The sequence below is a fragment of the Lonchura striata genome, chromosome 31, assembly GCF_050655825.1.
Source record: "Lonchura striata isolate lonStrDom1 chromosome 31, ASM5065582v1, whole genome shotgun sequence".
Taxonomy (NCBI): Eukaryota; Metazoa; Chordata; class Aves; order Passeriformes; family Estrildidae; genus Lonchura; species Lonchura striata.
The window spans coordinates 8,623,405-8,648,876 of NC_140733.1; the positions used below are offsets into that span (position 1 = coordinate 8,623,405).

The window sequence follows — 25,472 nt, forward strand, 5'->3', positions numbered from 1 at the left end:
TCCCGGGATCCGCGGGAGCGGCGAGTCCGCCGGGATCCCCCCGCCCCCGTGCCCGGGACACCCCCGAGGGGCGCCCGCGTCCGCCGAGGGCACCCCGGAGCCCGGGACACCCCTGGGGGGACACCCCAGCACCCGCCGGGGGGGCTCCGGCCTCCGGGACACCCTCCCGAGGGGACCCCGCGCCCGCCGCGGGGACCCCGGAGCGCGGAGACCCCCGAAAGGAGACCCCCGGCCTCGGGGCTGGGCGCCGCTCTCGGGGGGCAGCGTCTTGAGAGGGGGGCGACACCGGGGACCCCCCCCGAGGGGACCCCGGCCTCCGGGACCCTTCCGGGGCTCCGGGACCCCCCCCCCGAGGGCCCCCAGAGTCCGGGACACCCCCCCCCCCCCGAGGGGTCGGCCGGGCCGGAGCCCCCGTTCGGGCCGGGGGTCGCGGGGGTCGCGGGGGTCGCGGGGGTCCCGCGGCCGCCATGTGGCGCTGGGGGGGGCTCTGGGCGGCGCTGGCGGCGCTGGCGGCGCTCGGGGGGTGCGGGGGGGGCGCGGCCGTGGCCCGGGAGCGCTTCAAGGTGGTCTTCGCCCCCCTGATCTGCCGGAGGACGTGTCTGAAGGGGCTGTGCCGGGACTCGTGCCAGCCCGGCTCCAACATGACCCTGATCGGCGAGAACGGCCACGCCGCCGACACCCTGACCGGCTCCGGCTTCCGCGTGGGTGAGTGGCACGGGGGGCAGGGATGGGGACACGGGGACAGACGTGGGGACATGGGGACAGCCGTGGGGACAGGGACACCCTGACCGGCTCCGGCTTCCGCGTGGGTGAGTGGCACGGGGGGCAGCCGTGGGGACAGCCACGGGGACATGGGGACAGCCGTGGGGACACGGGGACAGCCGTGGGGACAGGGATGGGGACATGGGGACAGCCGTGGGGACACGGGGACAGCCGTGGGGACAGCCACGGGGACAGCCGTGGGGACAGGGACACCCTGACCGGCTGTGGGTGAGTGGCACGGGGGGCAGCCGTGGGGACACGGGGACAGCCGTGGGGACAGGGATGGGGACAGACATGGGGACACGGGGACAGCCGTGGGGACAGGGACACCCTGACCGGTTCCACCTTCCGCGTGGGTGAGTGGCACGGGGGACAGGGATGGGGACATGGGGACAGCCGTGGGGACAGGGACACGGGGACAGCCGTGGGGACAGCCACGGGGACACGGGGACAGCCGTGGGGACAGGGATGGGGACATGGGGACAGCCGTGGGGACAGGGACACCCTGACCGGCTCCGGCTTCCGCGTGGGTGAGTGGCACGGGGGACAGGGATGGGGACACGGGGACAGTGACACGGGGACAACCATGGAGACACCTTGACTGGTTCCACCTTCCGCGTGGGTGAGTGGTGCGGGGGACAGGGATGGGGACATGGGGACAGCTGTGGGGACACGGGGACAGCCGTGGGGACACGGGGACAGGGATGGGGACACGGGGACAGATGTGGGGACACGGGGACACGGGGACAGCCGTGGGGACAGGGACACCCTGACCGGCTCCGGCTTCCGCGTGGGTGAGTGGCACGGGGGGCAGCCGTGGGGACACGGGGACAGCCGTGGGGACAGGGATGGGGACACGGGGACAGCCGTGGGGACACCCACGGGGACAGGGATGGGGACAGACATGGGGACACGGGGACAGCCGTGGGGACAGGGGTGGCTCAGGTGTGGGGACAGCGCTGGGACAGCACCGGGACGGTGATGAGGATGGACAGGGATGGGGACAGGGACAGGAACGGGGACAGGAACGGGCACGGCGGGGACGGGGCTGTGATGGCACCGGGAGCGGGGTGGGACAGAGGGGACATCGGGATCTGGGGGGGCTCGGGGGGTCTGGGGGCGCTCCGGAGTATTTGGGGGCGCTCCGGTGGTCCCGGGGGATCTGGGGGCGCTCCGGTGGTCCCGGGGGCGCTCGGGGGGTCTGGGGGCGCTCGGGGGGTCTGGGGGCGCTCCGGGGGTCTGGGGGCTCAGGGCTCTCTCCCCCCGCAGTGGTGTGCCCCCTGCCCTGCATGAACGGCGGCCAGTGCAGCTCCCGCTCGCACTGCCTGTGCCCCCCCAACTTCACCGGCCGCTTCTGCCAGGTGCCGGCGGGCGGGGGGCGCGCCGGGGGACCCCCGCCCCCGCCGCCGCCCGCGCCCCCCGACGCCCCCCCCGAGCCCGCCCCCGCCTCCAAGGTCGCCGTTTACGCCGTCCAGGTCATCGCCGACGGGCCCGGGGCGGCGGCGGCGCCCCCCGAGCCCCCCCCCGGGGCTGCCCACGGCGGGGGGCACGGCGGGGGGCACGGGGGGCACGGGGGGGGGCACGTCAGCCACGCCACCTTCGTCGTGCCCCTGGGGCCCGGGCACCACTCGGCTGAAGGTACCGCGGGTCTGGGGGCTCGGGGGTCTGGGGGGCTCGGGGGTCTGGGGGGGTTGGGGGGATCAGGGGTTTGGGGGGCTCGGGGGTCTGGGGGGCTCGGGGGGTTGGGGGGGGTCAGGGGTTTGGGGGGGATCAGGAATTTGGGGGGGATCAGGGGTTTGGGGGAGTCAGGGGTCTGGAGAGCTCAGGGGTCGGGGGGGCTCGGGGGTTTGGGGGGGCTCAGGGGTTTTGGGGGGCATGGGGGGCAGGGGGATCTGCATGGGGGTGCCCCCATGGGGGGGTCCCAGGGGGTCCTACTGGGGTTGGGAGGGGGGGGGTCTCACATTTCCATGCTGCATTTGGGGGGTCCCAGGTGCCGGGTTTTGGGGGGTGCCAGGTTTGGGGCTCGGGGGGTCCCAGGTGCCGGGTTTTGAGGTTCGGGGGGCTCCGGGGGTGCCGGGTTTTGGGGGGTGCCGGGTTTTGGGGGGTGCCGGGTTTTGGGGGGTGCCGGTTTGGGGTTTGGGGGGTCCCAGGTGCCGGGTTTTGGGGGGTGCCGGGTTTTGGGGGGTTCCAGGTTTTGGGGGCTGCCGGTTTGGGGCTCGGGGGGTCCCAGGTGCCGCTGCCCCCAGCGCAGGTGCCCCCTCCCCTGGTGAACGTGCGGGTCCATCACCCCCCCGAGGCCTCGGTGCAGGTGCACCGGATCGAGCCGCGCCCCCCCGAGGGGGGTCCCCGGGCCGGGGGGGGGCTCCTGGCGCACCCCGCGGGCAGCAAGCCCCCCGCGCCCCCCCGGCCCCACACCCACAAACCGCTGGGCCGCTGCTTCCAGGAGACGCTGCCCAAGCACTCGGTGAGGGGGCGGCGGAATTTGGGGGTGCCCGGGACCTTTGTGGGGTCGAAGCTGGGAGTTTTGGGGGGGTTTTAGGGGTTCAGGGGGTGTTTTGGGGTGCTGACCGCCCCCCAAAATGCTGCAGCACCCCCTCCCCAGGCTCAGAGAGCTCCGGGACTGCTGCCGGGGGTCCCTGGGGGTCCCTGGGGGTGGGACTTGGGGTCTCGGGGGTGGAATTTGGGGTCCCTGGGGGTCCCTGGGGGTGGGATTTGGGGTCCGTGGGCATTTTGGGGTGGGGTTTGGGGTCCGGGGGGTGTTTTGGGGTGGGATTGTGGCCCCGGGGGGTGGGTTTTGGGGTCTTGGGGGGTGCGGGGGTTGGGGTTTGTGATCCCTGGGCGTGTGGGGGTGGAATTTCAGGTCCAGGGGGGTGGGATTTGGGGTCGGGGGGTGTTTTGGGATGGGGTTTGGGGTCCCGGGGGTGTTTTGGGGTGGGATTTGGGGTCCCAGGAGATGTTTTGGGGTGGGATTTGGGGCCCGGAGATGTTTTGGGGGTGGGATTTTGGGTCCCTGGGGGTGTTTTGGGGTGGGATTTGGTGGTCCCAGGGGTGTTTTGGGGTGGGATTTTGGGCCCGGGGCTGTTTTGGGGTGGGATTTGGGGTCCGGGGCTGTTTTGGGGTGGGATTTAGGGTCCGGGGGTGTTTTGGGGTGGGACTTGCGGTGGGATTTGAGGTCCCGGAGGTGTTTTGGGGTGAGGTTTGGGGTCCAGGGGTGTTTTAGGGTGGGATTTGGGGTGGGATTTTGGGCCCGGGGCTGTTTTGGGGTGGGATTTGGGGTGGGGTTTGGGGTCCGGGGGTGTTTTGGGGTGGGATTTAGGGTCCGGGGCTGTTTTAGGGTGGGATTTTGGGCCCGGGGCTGTTTTGGGGTGGGGTTTGAGGCCCGGGGCCGTTTTGGGGCGCTGACCCCCCGCGCCCCCAGTGCGGCAGTAACCCCCTGCCCGGGCTGACCAAGCTCGAGGATTGCTGCGGCAGCATCGGCAGCGCCTGGGGACAGAGCAAGTGCCACAAGTGTCCCCACGCTCAGGGTGAGCCGGGACCCCCCCGAGACCCCCCCAGACCCCCCAGGTGTGGGGGACCCCCCACCCCCCCTCCTGGGACCCCCCACCCCACACAAACCCCGCTGGCCGAGACCCCCTACCCACGGGACCCTGCCTCACCTCCCCCCGGGGGGGGACCCAGACCCCCAAACCCCCCCCAGAATCCCCCTGGAATCCCCCCCAGGAACCCTGAGAACCCCCCCAGGAGCCCCCAGAACCACCCAGAACCCCTAGAATCCCCCAGGAACCCCCCAAGACTCCCCAGAATCCCCCTGGAACTCCCCAGGGACCCCTAAGACCCCCAAGAACCCCCCCAGAACTCCCCCAGGACCCCCAGAAACCCCCCCAGGATCCTTCAGAACCCCCCAGGGACCCCTAAGACCCCCCAAGAACCCCCCCAGGACCCCCCAGAAACCCCCCAAGGACCCCCCCCAGCCTAAAACCAGGACCCCCCAATGGTGCCCTCACCTGAGGGACCCCCTGACGTTTGCCCCCCCCCGTTCTGGGGGTCCGGGGCTGTTGCAGGGCCGGGGTCCCCAAAGGCGCGGGGGGAGCGCGGGGGGGACTGTCCCCAGGGCTACAAACGCCTCAACAGCTCCCACTGCCAGGGTAGGCATGGGGGGCACGGGGGGCATTGGGGGTATGGGGGGCACGGGGGGTATGGGGGGTATGGGGGGCTCGGGGGGGTGTGGGGGGCACGGGGGGTATGGGGGGTATGGGGGGCATTGGGGGTGTGGGGGGCTCGGGGGGCTCGGGGGGGTGTGGGGGGCACGGGGGGTATGGGGGGTATGGGGGGCATTGGGGGTGTGGGGGGCACGGGGGGCATGGGGGGCATGGGGGGCATTGGGGGTATGGGGGGTATGGGGGGTATGGGGGGCACGGGGGGCACAGGGGGCATGGGGGGCATTGGGGGTGTGGGGGGCACGGGGGGCATGGGGGGCACGGGGGGCATGGGGGGCATGGGGGGCATTGGGGGTGTGGGGTCATGGGGGGCATTGGGGGTGTGGGGGGCACGGGGGGGCACCCGTGGGGAAGTGTGGGGGGTGGGAGGGACACGTGTGAGTGTGCAAGAGGTGTGGGAGGGGTCAGGTGTGTTCACACCTGTGTGACACCTGTGTGTGCCACCTGTGTGCCACCTGTGCCAGGCGTGTTTTACCCGTGTGACACCTGTATCACACCCGTGTCACACCCATGTCACACCTGTGTCACACCTATACACCTGTGCCAGGTGTGTTGTGTCTGTACACCCATCCCAGGTGTGCCACGCCCAGCCCAGGTGTGCAATACCCGGCTCAGGTGTGCCACACCCGGCCCAGGTGTGCCATACCCAGCCCAGGTGTGCCATGCCCAGCCCAGGTGTGCCATACCTAGCCCAGGTGTGCCACACCCAGCCCAGGTGTGCCATACCTAGCCCAGGTGTGCCATCCCTGGCTCAGGTGTGCCATACCCAGCCCAGGTGTGCCATACCTGGCTCAGGTGTGCCAGCCTGGCTCAGGTGTGCCACGCCCGGCCCAGGTGTGCCATACCTGGCTCAGGTGTGCCACGCCCAGCCCAGGTGTGCCACGCCCGGCCCAGGTGTGCCAGCCTGGCTCAGGTGTGCCATACCTGGCTCAGGTGTGCCATACCCAGCCCAGGTGTGCCACACCCAGCCCAGGTGTGCCATACCTGGCTCAGGTGTGCCACGCCCAGCCCAGGTGTGCCACACCCAGCCCAGGTGTGCCATACCTGGCTCAGGTGTGCCACACCCAGCTCAGGTGTGCCATACCCAGCCCAGGTGTGCCATACCTGGCTCAGGTGTGCCACACCCAGCCCAGGTGTGCCATACCCAGCCCAGGTGTGCCACACCCAGCCCAGGTGTGCCAGCCTGGCTCAGGTGTGCCATACCCAGCCCAGGTGTGCCATGCCCAGCCCAGGTGTGCCATACCCAGCCCAGGTGTGCCATACCTGGCTCAGGTGTGCCCTCCCTGCCGCAGACATTAACGAGTGTGCCCTGCCCGGCGTGTGCCAGCCCGGCGAGTGCCGCAACACCCAGGGCAGCTTCCGCTGCTCCTGCTCGGCCGGGCACGTCCTGGGACCCTCGCGGAGCCAGTGCCTGCGTAGGGGCACGGGGGCACGGGGGCACGGGGGGCTCGGGGGGCTCAGGGGGCGCGGGGGGCACGGGGGGCACGGGGGGCACGGGGGGCACGGGGGGCACGGGGGGCTCGGGGGGCATGGGGAGCTCGTGGGGTTTGGGGGGCACGGGGGGCACGGGGGGCTCAGGGGGTTTGGGGGGCACGGGGGGCGCGGGGGGCACCAGGGGGCACGGGGTCATGGGGGGCTCGGGGGGCACGGGCGACACCAGGGGGCACGGGCGGTTTGGGGGGTACGGGGGGCTCGGGGGGCATGGGGAGCTCAGGGGGCACGGGGGGCTTGGGGGGCTCGTGGGGTTTGGGGGGCACGGGGGGTCCTGGGGGGTTTGGGGGTCTTGGGGGGTCCTGGAGATTCTGGGGGCTTGGAGGTCCTGGGGGGTCTCGGGGGTCTTTTGGGGTCCTGGGGTCCCTGGGGGTTTGGGGGTCTTGGGGGTGTCCCAGAGCCAGCGCCTGCATATGGGGGCGGCTGAATTGGGGGGGTCCTCTGGGGTTTTGGGGTGTCTGGGGGGGTTCTCTGGGGGATTTTGGGGTTTGGGGAGGGGTCTCTGGGGTTGTTTGGGTTTTGGGGAGGGGTCCCTGGGGGTGTTTGGGTTTTGGGGGTGCTCTCTGTGGTTTTTTGGGGGTTGAGAGGGTTCCCTGGGGGTGTTTGGGGGTGCTGTTTGGGGTTGGGGGGTCTGGGGCTGCTCTCCGGGGTTTTTTGGGATTTGGGGAGGGGTCTCTGGGATTTGGGGGTGTTTGGGGCTGCTCTCCGGGGTTTTTTAGGATTTGGGGAGGGGTCTCTGGGATTTGGGGGTGTTTGGGGCTGCTCTCCGGGGTTTTTTAGGATTTGGGGAGGGGTCTCTGGGGTTTGGGGCTGTTTGGGGCTGCTCTCCGGGGTTTTTTAGGATTTGGGGAGGGGTCTCTGGGGTGTTTGGGTTTGGGGGTGCTCTCTGGGGTTTGGGGCTGTTCTCTGGGGTATTTTGGGGTCCGGGGAGGGGTCCCTGGCGGTGTTTGGGTTTTGGGGGCGCTCTCTGGCGGTTTTCCGGGATTTGGGGAGGGGTCTCTGGGATTTGGGGGTGTTTGGGGCTGTTCTCTGGGGTATTTTGGGGTCCGGGGAGGGGTCCCTGGCAGTGTTCGGGTTTTGGGGGTGCTCTCTGGGGGTTTTCCGGGATTTGGGGAGGGGTCCCTGAGGCGCCGCCCCCCGCCCGCAGCCGAGCCGGCCGAGGAGCGGGGTCTGTGCTTCCGGCTGGTGTCGGGCTCGCAGCAGTGCCAGCACCCGCTGCCCACCCGCCTGACCCGCCGCACCTGCTGCTGCAGCGTGGGCAAGGCCTGGGGCGGGCGCTGCCAGCGCTGCCCCCCGGACGGCACCGGTACGGGGGCTGGGGGGGGGATTTGGGGGGCTCTGGGGGGCTGGGGGGGGCTGAGGGGGAGATTTGGGGGGCTGGGAGGGGTTTGAGGGGGCTGGGGTCAGTGATGACCCACGGGTGGAACCGGTACGGGGGCTGGGGGGGGATTTGGGGGGCTCTGGGGGGCTGAGGGAGAGATTTGGGGGGCTTTGAGGGGCTGGAGGGGGTTTGGGGGGGAGTTTTGGGGGGCTTTGGGGGGCTGGGGGGGTTTGGAGGGGAGTTTTGGGGGGCTGGGGGGTGTTTGGGGGGGAGTTTTGGGGGGCTTTGGGGGGCTGGGAGGGGTTTGGGGGAGCTGGGGTCAGTGATGACCCATGGGTGGAACCGATATGGGGGGCTGGGGGGGCCTGGGGGAGGATTTGGGGAGCTTTGGTGAGTCTGGGGTCGTTTGGGGGTCGCTGCTTTATGAGTCTGGGGAATTTTGGGGGGGTCTGCTTCCTGAGTCTGGGGGTGTTTTGGGGGGGTGTTTTGGGGTCGCTGCCACCCCGACCGCGCCCTTTTTTGGGGGGGCTGGGGCAATTTTGGAACCCCCCCCGTGCCCCCCAGATCCCCGTGGTGTGAACGGGGTCTCTGAGCCCCCCACCGCGCTGGGGGCGGGGGGCGCTGGGGGGGTCCCCGCGGGTTTTGGGGCGCCCCCGGCCCGCTGAGCCCCCCGTGCCCCCTCCCCAGCCGCGTTCAAGGCCATCTGCCCGGCCGGGAAGGGTTACCACGTGCTGACCTCGCACCAGACCCTCACCATCCAGGGCGAGAGCGACTTCACGCTGCACATCCACCCCGACGGGACCCCCGAGAGACCCCCGCGGCCGCCCCCCAGCCCCGCGCCGCCCGCCGCGCCCGCGCCGCCAGGTCCGGACCCCCGGACACCCCCCGAACCTCCCGGAACCCCAAATGTACCCCCAGACACCCCCCGAACCTCCCTGAACCCCAAATCTCCCCCCAAACACCCCCCGAACCTCCCTGAACCCCAAATGTACCCCCCAGACACCCCCCGAACCTCCCTGAACCCCAAATGTCCCCCCAGACACCCCCCGAACCTCCCGGAACCCCAAATGTCCCCCCCAGACACCCCCCGAACCTCCCTGAACCCCAAATGTCCCCCCAGACACCCCCCGAACCTCTCCGGGCCCCAAATGTCCCCCCAGACACCCCCCGAACCTCCCTGAACCCCAAATGTCCCCCCCAGACACCCCCTGAACATCCTCGCCCCCCCCCAGCCCCGCCAGGTCTGGACCCCCCCAAACATCCCCCGCCCCCCCCCCGGTCCCCATGTCCCCCTCCCCACCTCACCAGGTTCTTGTCCCCTCTTGCCCTGGCCCTGTGACCCCCCAATGTCCCTGTGACCCCCCCCATGTCCCTGTGACCCCCCCAATGTCCCTGTGACCCCCCCAATGTCCCTGTGACCCCCCAATGTCCCTGTGACCCCCCCCATGTCCCTGTGACCCCCCCCATGTCCCCGTGCCCCCCCTGACCCCCCTGTTTTGTGTCCCCCCCCCACCCCACGGTGGGGGGGTCAGTTTGGGGTCTCAGCGCCCCCTCCCCCCGCAGCTGTGACCCCCCCGGCCATGGTGAGTGGGGGGGGACATTTTGGGGGGGGGGACATGGGAGGGACGATGGGGAGGGGCTGGGGGGGCTCGGGGGGCTGGGGGGACGTGGGGGACAGGGGGACGGGGGGGGACAGGGGGACAGAGGGACAGGGGGACGGGGGGGACAGGGGGGGACAGAGGGACAGGGGGGACAGGGGGGACAGAGGGGACAGGGGGACAGGGACAGGGGGGACAGGGGGACAGGGGGACACGGGGACACCGCTGCCCCCCCAGCTGCCGGTGTTCTGGAGCCCCTCGGAGGAGCAGGGGCTGGAGCAGCCCCCCGGGAGCAGCGACCCCCCCCGGTACCCCGGTAAGGGGCAGGGGCGGGGACGGGGGGACACGGGGTAGGGGGGGGTGGCGGTGGGGACACTTTGGGGACAGTTCGGGGACACTTTGGGGAGAGTTTGGGGACACTTCGGGGACAGTTCAGGGACACTTTGGGGACAGGGACACTTCGGGGACAGTTTGGGGACACTTTGGGGAGAGTTTGGGGACACTTTGGGGACAGGGACAGTTTGGGGATATTTTGGGGACACTCTGGGGACATTTTGGGGACACTCTGGGGACACTTTGGGGACACGCACCAGGATGAAGAGGGCGCCGTGCCCCTGGTGACCAGAAGGGCTTGGGGACAGTTTGGGGACAAGAAGGAGACGAGGCCGGGCTGGGCTGCGGGCCGGGCGTGGGGTGGGGGGGGACGGGGCGCTGGCCCCGTGTGTCACACCGTGTGTCACACCGTGTGTCACACCGTGTGTCACACCGTGTGTCCCCGTGTCCCATGCCGTGTCCATGTGTGTCACTCCATGTCCCCGTGTGTCCCACGCCGTGTCCCGTGTCCCCCCATGTCCCCTTGTGTTCCCGTCCCCCCGTGTCCCACGCCGTGTCCCCGCCTGTCCCCATGTCTCCCCATGTCCCATATTCCACGCCGTGTCCCGTGTCCCACCCATGTCCCATGTCCCACCCATGTCCTGTGTCCCCCCTGTGTCCCATGTCCCATGCCGTGTCCTGTGTCCCACACCATGTCCCCATGTCCCCTCCGTGTCCCTGTGTGTCCCCGTGTCCCCCCCATGTCCCCGTGTGTCCCCCCCGTGTCCTGTGTCCCCGTGTGCCCCCCGTGTCCCCGTGTCCCCCCCATGTCCCGTGTCCCCCCCGTGTCCTGTGTCCCTGTGTCCCCCCCGTGTCCCCGTGTGTCCCCCCCGTGTCCCGTGTCCCACGCCGTGTCCCGTGTCCCACACCATGTCCCCGTGTGTCCCCCCCGTGTCCCCGTGTGTCCCCCCCGTGTCCCGTGTCCCCCCCGTGTCCCCCCCGTGTCCCCCCATGTCCCGTGTCCCACGCCGTGTCCCGTGTCTCCCCCGTGTCCCGTGTCCCCCCATGTCCCCGTGTGTCCCCCCCGTGTCCCGTGTCCCCCCCGTGTCCCCCCCGTGTCCCCCCGTGTCCCGTGTCCCCCCCGTGTCCCCATGTCCCCCCATGTCCCGTGTCCCCCCCGTGTCCCGTGTCCCCCCGTGTCCCGTGTCCCACGCCGTGTCCCCGCCTGTCCCCAGCGCTGCTGGCCCGGCCCACGCCGGCCCCGCTCTGGCGGCTGCCCCCGGAGCAGCTGACGCGCAGCGCGGCCGAGATCGCGCCCACCCAGGTCACCGGTGAGCGACCGGGACCCCCTGGAACACCCCAACACCCCCCGGGACCCCCCAACACCCCCCGGGACCCCCCGGAACCCCCCAACACCCCCCGGGACCCCCGGGACCTCCCAAAACCCCCCGGGACCCCCCGGAACTCCCAAAACCCCCCAGGACCCCCCAACACCCTCCTGGACACCCCAACATCCCCCGGGACCCCCAACACCCCCCGGGACCCCCAACACCCCCCGGGACCCCCCCAGTGCCCCTGGGACCCCCAACACCCCCCGGGACCCCCCCAGTGCCCCCGGGACCCCCAACACCCCCCGGGACCCCCCCAGTGCCCCTGGGACCCCCAACACCCCTCGGGACCCCCCAGCACCCTCCGGCACCCCGGGAACCCCAACGCCCCCAGGAACCCCCAACAGCCCCAGGACCCCCAAACATCCCCCAGGACCCTCCCAATGCCCCTGGGACCCCCAATTCCCCCCGGGACCCCCCAACAGCCCCCCAAGGGTCCCTCGGGATCCCCCCAATGCCCCTGGGACCTCCAGACTCCCTCAAGTCCCTCTGAGACCCCCCCGGGATGTCCTGGAACCCCCCCAAGACCCCCAAACTCCACTGGGACCCACCCAACACCCCCCAATCCCACCCCACACCCCCAAACCCCGCTGGGAGCCCCCCAAGACCCCCAAATCCCACCCAACACCCCCAAATCCTCCTGGGATCTACCCAACACCCCCAAATCCCCCTGGGATCTACCCAACATCCCCAAATCCCACCCCACACCCCCAAATCCTCCTGGGATCTACCCAACACCCCCAAATCCCACCCCACACCCCCAAATCCCCCTGGGATCTACCCAACACCCCCAAATCCCACCCCACGCCCCCAAACCCCGCCGGGAGCCCCCCAAGACCCCCAAACCGGCGCTGCAGAGACGGACGAGTGCCGCCTGAACCGGAACATCTGCGGCCCCGGCGAGTGCGTGGCGGCCCCGGGCGGCTACAGCTGCCTCTGCTTCCCCGGCTACCGCTGGCACCCCCAGCGCCGCTACTGCACCGGTACCGGCACCGCGGCGCCGCGCCGGGACACCGGGACACCGGGCTGGGGGACGTGGAGACACAGGGACACCGGGACACCGGGCTGGGGGACACCGGGACACTGACACCGGGCTGGGGGACATGGGGGCATCGGGACAGACACCAGGGCACCGGGACACCGGGACACCAGGACACCAACACTGGGACACTGACACCGGGCTGGGGGACATGGGGACACCGGGACACCGACACCGGGCTGGGGGACATGGGGACACCGACACCAGGACACCGGGCTGGGGGACATGGGGACACCGGGACACCGACACCGGGCTGGGGGACGTGGGGACACCGACACCGGGACACCGGGCTGGGGGGTGTGGGGACACCGACAACAGGACACCGGGACACCGGGCTGGGGGACACCGGGACACCGGGACACCGACACCGGGCTGGGGGATGTGGGGACACCGACACCAGGACACCGGGACACCGGGCTGGGGGACACCGGGACACCAACACCGGGCTGGGGGACGTGGGGACACCGGGACACTGGCACCGGGCTGGGGGACGTGGGGGCATCGGGACAGACACCAGGGCACCGGGACACCGGGACACCAGGACACCGACACTGGGACACTGACACCGGGCTGGGGGACATGGGGACACCGACACCGGGACACCGGGCTGGGGGACATGGGGACACCGGGACATGGGCTGGGACACCGGGACACGGGGACACCGACACCAGGCTGGGGGACATGGAGACACCGGGGCACCAACACCGGGCTGGGGGTCATGGGGACACTGGGACATGGGCTGGGACACTGGGACACCGATACCGGGACACCAGGCTGGGGGACACCGGGACACCGGGGCATGGGGACACCGGGACACCGGGGCCTGGGGACACCGGGGCATGGGGACACCGGGGCATGGGGACACGGGGACATTGGGACATGAAGGACATGGGGACACCGGAATGTCCTGACACGAGTGCGAGGTGGAGCTGTGTGGGGCTGGGGCATGGCCACACACCTGGTGGCACACCTGTGACACACCTGTGGCACACCTGGTGACACGTGTGTGACACGCCTGTCCAGACGTGAACGAGTGCGAGGCGGAGCCGTGCGGGGCCGGGCGCGGGGTCTGCATGAACACCGGCGGCTCCTACACCTGCCACTGCCACCGCGGCTTCCAGCTGCGCCTGCACAAGGGGCTGCGCACCTGCGCAGGTACCGGCACCGGCACCGGCACCGGCACCGGGACCAGGACCGGGACTGGGACCGGGACACTGGCACCGGGGCACTGGGGCACTGGGACACTGGGACACTGGGACACCAGCACCGGGACACCGGCACCAGGATACCGGCCCCGGGACCGGGACACCGGCACTGGAACACCGGGACATGGCGGGGAGGGGACACGGCGGGGAGGGACACCGGGACACCGGGGCACCAGGACACCGGCACCGGGGCACTGGGGCACTGGCACACCGGCACCGGGACCGGGACTGGCACCGGGACACGGGACACGGCGGGTGGGGGCCGTGAGCCACAGGGGACGGGGGGACACGCGAAGCGTGGGGAGGAGGTGGGGACAAGGGACACGGCACGGGGGTGGGGACAGGGGACAGGGTTGGGGACGGGTTGGGGACATGGGACAGGGTTGGGGACAGGTTTGGGGATATTGCCCGGGGCTGGGGACATTGCCCGGGGCTGGGGACATTGTCCGGGGTTGGGGACATTGCACGGGGCTGGGGACAGGGTTGGGGACATTGTCCGGGCTTGGGGACAGGGTTGGGGACACTGCTCGGGGCTGGGGACGCTGCCCGGGTTGGGGATACTGCCCGGGGTTGGGGACAGGGTTGGGGACATTGCCGGGGCTGGGGACAGGGTTGGGGACAGATTGGGGACAGGGTTGGGGACAGATTGGGGACAGGTTTGTGGACGCTGCCCGGGTTGGGGACATTGCCCGGGGCTGGGGACAGGGTTGGGGACATTGCCCGGGGCTTGGGGACAGGGTTGGGGACATTGTCCGGGGTTGGGGACATTGCCCGGGGCTGGGGACATTGCCGGGGCTGGGGACAGGGTTGGGGACATTGTCTGGGGTTGGGGACATTGCCCGGGGCTGGGGACAGCGCAAAGGACCCCGCGTGTCCCCGCAGACATCGACGAGTGTGCCAAGGGGGACGTGTGCGGGGACGGTGGCACCTGCTCCAACGTGCCCGGCCACTACAAGTGCGAGTGCCACCCGGGCTACCGGCGCAAGGGCTCGCGGCCGCCGCTCTGCGAAGGTGACACCGGGGAGGGACACCGGGGACACCGGGGACACCGGGGAGGGGACACCGGCGCGGGCTGGGGACACCTCGGAGGGACCCACCCGCACCACGGGACGCGGTGGGGTCCCCCCCGATGTCCCCGATGTCCCCCTGCCACCCCCCCAGACATCAACGAGTGCCTGGACGCGGGGACGTGCCCCGACTCCAAGTGTGAGAACCAGCCCGGGGGCTTCGTGTGCACCCCCTGCCCCCCCGGCTTCCGCGGCCTCAACGGCGCCTGCCTGGGTCAGCACCCCCGGGACCACCCGGGACCCCCCAAAACCCCCCCGGGAACCCCCCGGGATCCCCAAAACCCCCCCAAAACCCCCGGGACCCCCCAAAACCCCCCCCAAAACCCCCGGGACTCCCCAAAACCCCCCCCAAAACCCCCGGGACCCCCCTGGGACCCCCCAAAATCCCCCCCAAAACCCCCGGGACCCCCCAAAACCCCCCCAAAACCCCCGGGACCACCCGGGACCCCCCCAAAACCCCCCCAAAACCCCCCAAAACCCCCGGGACCCCCCCAAACCCCCCCAAAACCCCCGGGACTCCCCAAACCCCCCCCTAAAACCCCCGGGACCCCCCCGAGACCCCCCAAAACCCCCGGGACTCCCCAACCCCCCCCCCAAAACCCCCGGGACCCCCCCGAGACCCCCCAAAACCCCCGGGACCCTCCCAAGCCCCCCGGGATCCCCTTGGGGTCACACAGGAGCCCCCCAGGACTCCCCCCCAAACCCTCTCGGGACCCCTTTATCTACGACCCCCCTCTTGGAGACCCCCTCCCTTCGAACCCCCTCCCCAATATCCACACGGCCCCACCCCGGGCACCCCCCAAAACTCCCCCCCAGTGCCCCCCCCCTGCCCCAGCCCCCCTCGGGACCCCCGCCCAGGCCCGGGGGCTCACGGGGGTCTCCCCCAGACGTGAACGAGTGCGAGGCCGGGGGGCTCTGCCCCGGGGGGAGCTGCGTCAACACCCCCGGATCCTACAAGTGCCAGTGCCCCCCCGGGCTGCAGCCGGCGCGGGACCCCCCCCGCTGCCAAGGTACCCCCAAATCTGGGGGGGCTCGGGGGGGCTCGGGGGGATGGGGGGAATCCGGGGGGTTCGGGGTCTGCGGGTGGATTTGGGGGCGGTGTTGGGATTTGGGGGCGTTGTTGGGATTTGGGGGGGCTCCGGGGGTGTTGTGAGGTTTGGGGGGGTCCCACACACGGGGGTCTCGTTGTTCCACCCCCCCCCCAGATATCGACGAGTGCGAGTTCGCGGCCGCGTGCGTGGGCGGGGACTGCGTGAACACGGCGGGGTCCTACCGGTGCCTGTGCCCGCCCGGGTACGCGCTGCAGCACGGCCGGCGCTGCCAGGGTGAGGGCGAGACCCCCGCCCCAAATAAACCCCAAAATATCCCCCCCAAACCGCCCTCCCACCCGGGACCCCCCCAAAACTGCCCCCTGCCCCATAACCCCCACCTCGGGTATGCACCAGGGTGAGAGCGAGACCCCCGCCCCAAATAAACCCCAAAATACTTCCCCTAAACAGCCCTCCCACCCGGGACCCCCCCAAAACTGCCCCCTGCCCCATAACCCCCACCCCGGGTATGCACCGGCGCTGCGAGGGTGAGGGCGAGACCCCCGCCCCAAATAAACCCCAAAATATCCCCCCTAAACAGCCCTCCCACCCGGGACCCCCCCAAAACCCACCCCCGCTCCATAACCCTCACCTCGGGTACACACCAGGGTGAGAGCGAGACCCCCGCCCCAAATAAACCCCAAAACAGCCCCCCCCCCCCGGGTATGCACTGCCAGGCTGAGTGGAGAGAGACCCTCCCCAAAATAATCCCCCCTAAAACAGCCCCCAAAAAGCCCCAAAAAAGCCCCAAAACAGCCCCCAAAAGAGCCCCAAAACAGCCCCAAAAGAGCCCCCAAAAAAGCCCCAAAAAGCCCTAAAACAGCCCCAAAAAGAGTCCCAAAAAGCCCTAAAATAGCCCCAAAAAAGCCCCAAAACAGCTCCACACCCCCCCGGGATCCGCGCGGCTGCCGCAGCCGGGCTGGGAGTGGGGAGACCCCTCCCCACGGCGCCCGGGGGGTCTCCGGGGGTCTCCGGGAGGGTCCCGGGAGGGTCCCGGGGGGTCTCCGGGGGTGTCCCCGCGTGTCTCAAGCCCCCTCCCCAGACATCGACGAGTGCGCGCTGGAGCCGGGGCTGTGCCCCCCGCCCGGCGCCTGCACCAACCTCGAGGGCTCCTTCAGCTGCCGCTGCCCCCCCGGGCTCGCCCCCGGCCCCGACGGCCGCCGCTGCCTCCGTGAGGGGGGCGGGGGGCGCGGGGGGTCCGCGGGAGCCTCAGGAGGATCCCTGGGAAAAATGGGGGGGGGAGACCTGAGGGGTTTGGGGGCGTCCTTGGGGGTTTGGGGGGGTTTTCGGGGGGGTTCTGGGGCATTTCTGGGGTTTTGGGGGGTCCTGGGGGGGTTCTGGATCATCCCTGGGGTTTTGGGGGGGGGTTTGGGGCGGATTCTGGGGCATTTCTGGGGTTTTGGGGGGTTCTGGGGGGGTTCTGGGGAATCCCTGGGGTTTTGGGGGGGTTTTGGGGGGGGTTCTGGGGCATCTCTGGGGTTTTGGGGAAGGGTCCTGGGGGGGTTCTGGAGCATCCTTGGGGTTTTGGGGGGGTCATGGGACATCTCTGAGATTTTGGGGGGCGTGGTCCTGGGGGTTTCTGTGGCATCCCTGGGGTTTTGGGGGAGGGTCCTGGGGGGGTTCTGGAGCATCCTTGGGGTTTTGGGGGGGTCATGGGACATCTCTGAGATTTTGGGGGGCGTGGTCCTGGGGGTTTCTGTGGCATCTCTGGGGTTTTGGGAGGGTCCTGGGGAGGGGTCTTGGGGCATCCCTGGGGTTCTGGGGGGGCTTTGGGGCATCCTGGGGCATCCCTGGGGTTTTGGGGGAGGGTCCTGGGGGGGTTCTGGAGCATCCTTGGGGTTTTGGGGGGGTCATGGGACATCTCTGAGATTTTGGGGGGCGGTCCTGGGGGTTTCTGTGGCATCCCTGGGGTTTTGGGGGAGGGTCCTGGGGGGGTCCTGGGGCATCCCTGGGGTTTGGGGGCGTTTCCCGTGGGTCTGGGGGATCCCGAGGAAGACTCACAGGGACGTTTTTAGGGGGTCCCCGGGACAAGAGCTGTTTGTGGGTGCCCTTGGGGGTCTGGGGGTTCCCGGGGGTGCTCCTGAGGGTCCCAGGGAGGTCCGGGGGTCTCTGGAGCTCAAGGGGGGCGGTTCCAGGAGGGTCTTTGGGGTGGGGGATCCCTGGAACTCTGAGGAGTCTTAGCGGCACCTTTGGGTTTTGGGGGATCGCTGCCGCTCCGAGGGGGCTCTGAGGAGTTTCGGGGGGTCCCTGCTGAACCCCTGTCCCCCCCCCTCAGCTCGGGAGCCCCCCGCCCCACGCAAGGAGTGCTACCTGAGCCTGGAGCTGCCCGTGTTCTGCGACGCCGTCCTGGGCACCAACGTCACGCGTGGGGAGTGCTGCTGCTCCGTGGGGGCGGGCTGGGGGGACCTGTGCGAGGTGTACCCCTGCCCCCTCCCCTCCTCGGGTACGTGGGACCCCTGCCCACCCCCCTGCCCCCTCCCCTCCTCGGGTACGGGGGACCCCTGCCCACCCCCCCCGGCCAAACGGGACCCCCTTCCCACCCGGATCTGGGGGGCTTTGGGAGCTGCACCCCCCAACTCCATCCAGCAGAGTCCCCTGGTCACAGAGGGGTCCCCGGGGGTGGTCTGGGGGTGGTTTGGGGGTTCAGGACCCCCCCCCTTTTTGAGGGTTTCTCTGCCCCCCCAGCCGAGTTCGTGGCGCTCTGTCCCGACGGGAGGGGCTTCATCCAGGACAACAACGGCCTCGACTACGGGGTCCCGGCACACCGCGGTGAGACCCCCCGTGTGCCCCCCATGTGCCCCCCGTGTCCCCCCCTGTGTCCCCCCGTGTCCCCCGTTTTCCCCATTTCCCCCCATTTTCCCCCGTTTTTCCCATTTCCCCCCCGTTTTTTTCCATTTCCCCCCATTTTTCCCCGTTTTCCCCATTTTCCCCCATTTCCCCCATTTTTCTCCATTTCCCCCATTTTTCCTCGTTCTCCCCATTTTCCCGTTTTCCTCCATTTCCCCCCCATTTCCCCCTATTTGCCCCAATTTTTCCCCATTTCCCCCCGTTTTTCTCCATTTCCCCCTTTCCCCCCCGTTTTTCCCCCATTTCCCCCAATTTTTCCCCATTTCCCCCCATTTTTCCCCATTTCCCCCTTTCCCCCCCATTTCCCCCCATTTTTCCCCCACTTCCCCCCAGTTTTTCCCCATTTTCGCACATTTTCCTCCATTTCCCCCCCATTTCCCCCCAGTTTTTCCCCGTTTTCCCTTGTCCCCTGCCACCCTCTGTCCCCAGGGGGGTTTCCCTATCCCCAGAGGGGGTTCCCTATCCCCAGGGGGGTTTCCCTGTCCCCAGGGGGGGGTCCCCGAGCCTGACCCCCCCCGGGACGCCCCCGGCCCGCAGACATCGATGAGTGCGGCCTCTTCGGGGCCGAGATCTGCAAGGGCGGCAAGTGCGTGAACACCCAGCCCGGCTACGAGTGCTACTGCAAGGCGGGCTTCGACTACGACAGCGCCCTGCGGCAGTGCCTGGGTCAGCGCGGGGGGCTGGGGGTCCCGGGGGTCCCGGGGGTCCCGGGGGTCCAGGGGATCCTGGGGAGTCCCGGGGGTCCCAGAGGGGCTGGAGCCAGGGGGGGCCCGGGGGTCCAGGGGATCCTGGGGAGTCCCGGGGGTCCCAGAGGGGCTGGAGCCAGGGGGGGCCCGGGGATCCTGGGGAGTCCCCGGGGTCCCGGGGGTCCCGGGGGGTCCCGTGGGAGCTGGAGCCAAGGGGGGCCCGGGGGTCCCGGGGGTCCCGGGGGTCCTGGGGAGTCCCGGGGGTCCCGGGGGTTCCGGGGGTCCCAGAGGGGCTGGAGCCAGGGGGGGCCCGGGGGTCCCGGGGGTCCTGGGGAGTCTCGGGGGGTCCCGGGGGGTCCCGTGGGAGCTGGAGCGAGGGGGGTCCGGGGGTCCCGGGGGTCTCGGGGGTTGGAGCCAGGGGGGGCCCGGGGGGTCCCGGGGGTCTCGGGGGTTGGAGCCGTGGGGGGCACGGGGAGCGAGCGGCGGGGGCCAGAAGCAGCCTGGGGTGTTCGGGGGTGTTGGAGGGTTTGGGGATTCTGGGGGGCTCAGGGGTCTCTGGGGTTCTGGGAGGGGGGGCTCTGGAGTATTTGGGGGGTTTCTGGAGTATTTGGGGGTCCCTTTTTGTGTCTTTGGTGGTCCCTTTGTATCTTTAGGGGTCCCTTTCTCTGTTTGGGGGTCCCTTTGTGTGTCTTTGGGGGTCCCCGGGGTCTTTGGGGGTCTCTGTGACTGTTTGGGGGTCCCTGTGCGTGTTTGGGGGTCCCGGGGGTATTTGGGGGTCCCTGGGGTATTTGGGGGTCCCTTTTTGTGTCTTTGGGGGTCCCCGGGGTATTTGGGGACCCCTGGGGTATTTGGGGGTCCCTTTGTGTGTCTTTGGGGGTCTCTGTGACAGTTTGGGGGGGTCCCTGTGCGTGTTTGGGGGTCCCGGGGGTATTTGGGGGTCCCGAGGGAATCCCGGCAGTCCCTGCAGCCCCGGTCGGTGTCGGGGCATCCCGGGGGGATTTTGGGGGGGTTTTGGGGGGTCCCCAGCCGGCCGGGACCCCCAGCACGCCCCCCTGCCCCTCCCCAGACGTGGACGAGTGCCTGGACGAGTCCAACTGCGTGGACGGAGCCTGCGAGAACACGCGCGGCTCCTTCCGCTGCACCTGCGGCCCGGGGGCGCGGTACCACCCGGGGCTGCGGCGCTGCCTGCCCGCCCCCGAGCACGGTGAGACCCCCGGGGCGGGGAGAGACCCCCGGGAACGGGGAGAGACCGCCGGGAACGGGGAGAGACCCCCGGGAGTGGGGAGAGACCCCCGGGATTGGGGAGAGACCGCCGGGAACGGGAGAGACCGCCGGGAACGGGAGAGACCGCCGGGATTGGGGAGAGACCCCCGGGATTGGGGAGAGTGCCGAGATTGGGGAGAGACCCCCGAGATTGGGGAGAGACCCCCGGGAATGGGAGAGACCGCCGGGATTGGGGAGAGACCCCCGGGAATGGGGAGAGACCCCCGGGAGTGGGGAGGGACCGCCGGGAACGGGAGAGACCCCCGGGAACGGGGAGAGACCCCCGGGATTGGGGAGAGACCCCCGGGATTGGGGAGAGACCCCCGGGAATGGGGAGAGACCGCCGGGAACGGGAGAGACCCCCGAGATTGGGGAGAGACCCCCGGGAATGGGGAGAGACCCCCGGGATTGGGGAGAGACCCCCGGGGCGGGGAGAGAGACCCCCGGGAATGGGGAGAGACCGCCGGGATTGGGGAGAGACCCCCGGGACCGGGGAGAGACCCCCGGGAATGGGGAGAGACCCCCGGGATTGGGGAGGGACTCCCGGGAATGGGGAGAGACCCCCGGGATTGGGGAGAGACCCCCGGGAACGGGGAGAGACCCCCGGGAACGGGGAGAGACCCCCGGGATTGGGGAGAGACCGCCGGGAACGGGAGAGACCGCCGGGAACGGGAGAGACCCCCGGGAACGGGAGAGACCGCCGGGATTGGGGAGAGACCCCCGGGAATGGGGAGAGAGACCCCCGGGAACGGGGAGAGACCCCCGGGAATGGGGAGAGACCCCCGGGGCACACTGAGACCCCCCCGGGGCACCGGGAGACCCCCGGGGCACACTGAGACCCCCCCGGGAATGGGGAGAGACCCCCGGGGCGGGGAGAGACCCCCGGGAATGGGGAGGGACCCCCGGGAATGGGAGAGACCCCCGGGAATGGGGAGAGACCCCCCGGGGCACCGGGAGACCCCCGGGGCACACTGAGACCCTCCCGGGGCACCGGGAGACCCCCGGGGCACACTGAGACCCCCCCGGGGCACCGGGAGACCCCCGGTGGGGCCGCAGGGGTGCGGGGGGGGGGTGCGGGGTGATCACGGGGAGCCCCCCCCCCATCGCTGTTTTTTGGGGGGGGGTTTGGGGGGATTATCTGGAGGTTCCTGACCCGCCCCGGTGCCGGTGCCGGTGCCGGTCCCGCAGAGCGCCCCCCGGCGGCGGAGCGGCCCCCCCCGGAGCGGCGGGACGTGTGCTGGCAGCGGCGGGGGGACGAGGGGGTCTGCGGGGCGCCCCTCGGGGGGGGGCCCCTGGCGCTGGACGAGTGCTGCTGCCGGGGGGGCGCGGGCTGGGGACCCCACTGCCGGCCCTGCCCCCCCCGGGCCGCGGGTGAGCGGGAGAGGGGCTGGGGAGGGGGTTTGGGGGGTCCTGGGGGGGGATTTGGGGGGCTATGAGGGATTTGGGGGGGATTTGGGGGGATTTGGAGAGGCTATGGGGAGGATTTGGGGGGGCTATGGGGGATTTGGGGGGGATTTGGGGGGATTTGGAGGGGCTATGGGGGATTTGGGGGGAATTTGGGGGGATTTGGAGAGGCTATGGGGGATTTGGAGGGGATTTGGAGGGGCTATGGGGAGGATTTGGGGGGGCTACGGGGGATTTGGGGGGGCTATGGGGGATTTGGAGGGGATTTGGAGGGGCTATGGGGGATTTGGGGGGATTTGGGGGGATTTGGAGAGGCTATGGGGGATTTGGAGGGGATTTGGAGGGGATTTGGAGGGGATTTGGGGGGGCTATGGGGGATTTGGGGGGGATTTGGAGGGGATTTGGAGGGGCTACGGGGGATTTGGGGGGAATTTGGGGGTATTTGGAGGGGCTATGGGGAGGATTTGGAGGGGCTACGGGGGATTTGGAGGGGATTTGGGGGATTTGGGGGGGCTATGGGGGATTTGGGGGGGATTTGGAGGAGATTTGGGGGGGCTATGAGGGGCCTATGGGGAATTTGGGGAGGATTTGGGGAATCTATGGGGGATTTGGGGGAGATTTGGGGAGAATTTGGAGGGGCTATGGGGGATTTTGGGGGGCTATGGGGAGGATTTCGGGGGGATTTGGGGAGGATTTGGGGGGTCTCTAGGGTCCTAGGGGGGATTTGGGGTCTCCGGGAGGATCAGTGGGATTGGGAGGAGCTCTGGGGGGGGTTGAAGGGAGTCCTGGGTGGGATTGGGGGGAGTCTGGGGGGGTCCCTATGGGGCCTGGGGGGTCCCTATGGGGTCTGGGGTCCCTATGGGGCCTGGGGGGGCTCTGGGGGTCCCGGGGTGCTGATTTTGGGGGTCCCCCAGGCCTGCCGTGCCCCCCCGCGCAGAGCGAGAGCAATTCCTTCTGGGACGTCAGCCCCCTGGGCCTGGGGGGGCCCCGCAGAGGTGGGACCCCAAAACCCCCACCCCGACCCCTCCCCAGGGCTGCCACAGCCCCCAGACCCAAATCCGGAACTGGGACCCCGAACCCTGACCCTGCCCCCCCCCCCAAGCCGTGGGAACCCCCCAATTTGAGACCCCAGCCCCTGAATTGGGGTCCCCCCCCACTTTGGGACCCCAGCCCTGAATTGGGGTCCCCTAGTTTGGGACCCCACCCCTAAATTGGGGTCCCCTAGTTTGGGACCCCACCCCTGAATTGGGGTCCCCCCCCACTTTGGGACCCCAGCCCTGAATTGGGGTCCCCTAGTTTGGGACCCCACCCCTAAATTGGGGTCCCCCCCCACTTTGGGACCCCAGCCCTGAATTGGGGTCCCCTAGTTTGGGACCCCACCCCTAAATTGGGGTCCCCCCCACATTTTGGGACCCCACCCCTGAATTGGGGTCCCCTAGTTTGGGACCCCACCCCTGAATTGGGGTCCCCCCCCACTTTGGGACCCCACCCCTGAATTGGGGTCCCCCCCCACTTTGGGACCCCACCCCTGAATTGGGGTCCCCCCCACGTTTTGGGACCCCACCCCTAAATTGGGGTCCCCCCCCACTTTGGGACCCCACCCCTAAATTGGGGTCCCCCCCCACTTTGGGACCCCACCCCTGAATTGGGGTCCCCCCCACATTTTGGGACCCCACCCCTGAATTGGGGTCCCCTAGTTTGGGACCCCACCCCTAAATTGGGGTCCCCCCCACACTTTGGGACCCCACCCCTGAATTGGGGTCCCCCCCACATTTTGGGACCCCACCCCTAAATTGGGGTCCCCCCCCCACTTTGGGACCCCACCCCTGAATTGGGGTCCCCCCCACACTTTGGGACCCCACCCCTGAATTGGGGTCCCCCACTTTGAGTCTCCAGCCCTGAATTGGGGTCCCCCCCCCACTTTGGGACCCCACCCCTGAATTGGGGTCCCCCCCCACTTTGGGACCCCACCCCTGAATTGGGGTCCCCCCCACTTTGGGATCCCCCCAGGCGAGGACAGCTCCGAGGAGGACTCGGCCGAGTGTCCGTGTCCCGGGGGGGTCCCCGGCCGCTGCCTCCGCTCCCCCCGGGGGGGCTGCGAGTGTCCCCCCGGCTTCCAGCCGGACCCCACCCGCACCCGCTGCCTCGGTGAGACCCCCCCCCGGGAAATGGGGACCCCCAAATCCCCCTGGGACCCCCAAACACCCCTGGGACCCCCAAATCCCCCTGGGACCCCCCCGAGTGACACCAACCTCCCCCAAACACCCCTGGGACCCCCAAACCACCCTGGGCCCCCCCGAGTGACCCCAACCTCTCCCAAACCCCCCCTGGGACCCCCAAACACCCCTGGGACACCTCGAGTGACACCAACCTCCCCCAAACACCCCTGGGACCCCCAAACCACCCTGGGACCTTCCCCCCGAGTGACCCCAACCTCTCCCAAACCCCCCCTGGGACCCCCAAACACCCCTGGGACCCCCCCGAGTGACACCAATCCTCCCCCAGACCCCCCTGGGACACCCCAAACCCTCCTGGGACCCCTCAGACCCCCGTGGGGGAGGTGAAGTTTGGGGGCTCCGTTAGGGAGTGCTGGGGGTTATTTTGGGGGTCCCTGACCCGTGTGCGACCCCCCCCCGCCCCTCCCCAGATATCGACGAGTGCCGGGACCCCCGGGGGGGGCCGCGCTGCCCCCGCGAGCGCTGCGTCAACACCAGCGGCTCCTTCCGCTGCGCCTGCAAGGCCGGTACCGGGCGGGCCCGGCCCGGGGGGCTCTGCCTGCCCCAGCGCCGCTGAGCCCCCCGGGACCCCCGGCACCGGCCGGGATCACCCGGGACCCACCGGGACCGGCCGGGATCACCCGGGACCGGCCGGGATCACCCGGGACCCACCGGGACCGGCCGGGATCACCCGGGACCCACCGAGACCCACCGGGACCGGCCGGGATCCCTGGGACCCACCGGGACCGGCCGGGACCCACCGGGACCCCCGGGAGCCCCGGGACCGGCCGGGATCACCCGGGACCCACCGGGACCGGCCGGGACCCCTGGGACCCACCGAGACCCACCGGGACCCCTGGCACCGGTCGGGATCCCTGGGACCCACCGGGATCCCCTGGGACCCCCGGCACCGGCCCAGACCCACCGAGACCCCCGGGACCGGCCGGGATCCCCCGGGACCCACCGGGACCAGACGGGAACCACCGAGACCCACCGGGACCGGCCGGGATCACCCAAAACCCACCGGGACCGGCCAGGACCCCCGGGATCCACCGGGACCGGCCAGGACCCCCGGGACTCCCCAGAACCGAACCGGGACCACCCCGGCCCGCCCCCCGCTCCGCTGAAACCCCCCGGGACCGTCTGGGACCACCCGGGACCGCCCCCAGCGCCGCCGAAACACTCCCGGGACCCCCGGGACCCCCCAAAACCCCCCGGGACCCCCCGGAGCCCAATAAAGGACGTGGGGGAACGGCCCCAGCGGCGCCGCCTGCGTGCTGGGGGCTGGAGAGGATTTTGGGGCGGGATTTGGGAGATTTGGGCACCCGGGGGGATTTGGGGGAAACTGGGGAGGGGAGATTGGGGTCAGAGGAGGGATTTGGGGGTGGAATTGAGGGGATTTGGGGGGGAATCGGGGGGATTTGGGGTGAAATCAGGGGGGATTTGGGGTGAAATCAGGGGGGATTTGGGGTGAAATCGAGGGGAATTTGGGGTGAAATGGGGGTGATTTTGGGATGAAATCGAGAGAGATTCTGGGGTGAAATTGGGGGGGATTTTGGGGTGAAATA

General features: G+C 70.3%; 1 protein-coding gene across 3 annotated transcripts; it reads left to right on the plus strand.

Annotated features, from left to right (window-relative positions):
• Positions 1-427: 427 nt before the first annotated feature.
• LOC146764864 (latent-transforming growth factor beta-binding protein 3-like) lies at positions 428-25,178 on the plus strand. 3 transcript variants are annotated; one of them, XM_085563892.1, is made up of 26 exons: positions 429-705; positions 2,032-2,400; positions 3,009-3,226; positions 4,181-4,286; positions 4,824-4,907; positions 6,272-6,394; positions 7,618-7,776; positions 8,479-8,655; positions 9,355-9,374; positions 9,627-9,705; positions 10,937-11,032; positions 11,947-12,072; positions 13,152-13,283; positions 14,216-14,344; positions 14,495-14,614; positions 15,288-15,410; positions 15,606-15,725; positions 16,531-16,659; positions 17,764-17,931; positions 18,174-18,257; positions 18,873-19,001; positions 20,088-20,225; positions 21,473-21,655; positions 22,603-22,683; positions 23,699-23,836; positions 24,336-25,177. In XM_085563892.1, exons 1-26 carry the CDS (start codon positions 468-470, stop codon positions 24,479-24,481), a joined length of 3,615 nt encoding a protein of 1,204 aa, XP_085420018.1. In that variant the 5' UTR covers positions 429-467; the 3' UTR covers positions 24,482-25,177. The 3 variants fall into 3 exon arrangements, with proteins under 3 accessions (XP_085420020.1, XP_085420018.1, XP_085420019.1); XM_085563893.1 differs by lacking the exon at positions 429-705 and adding an exon at positions 1,274-1,556 and having other exon boundaries at positions 24,336-25,178; XM_085563894.1 differs by lacking the exon at positions 16,531-16,659 and having other exon boundaries at positions 428-705; positions 24,336-25,178.
• Positions 25,179-25,472: the final 294 nt, after the last annotated feature.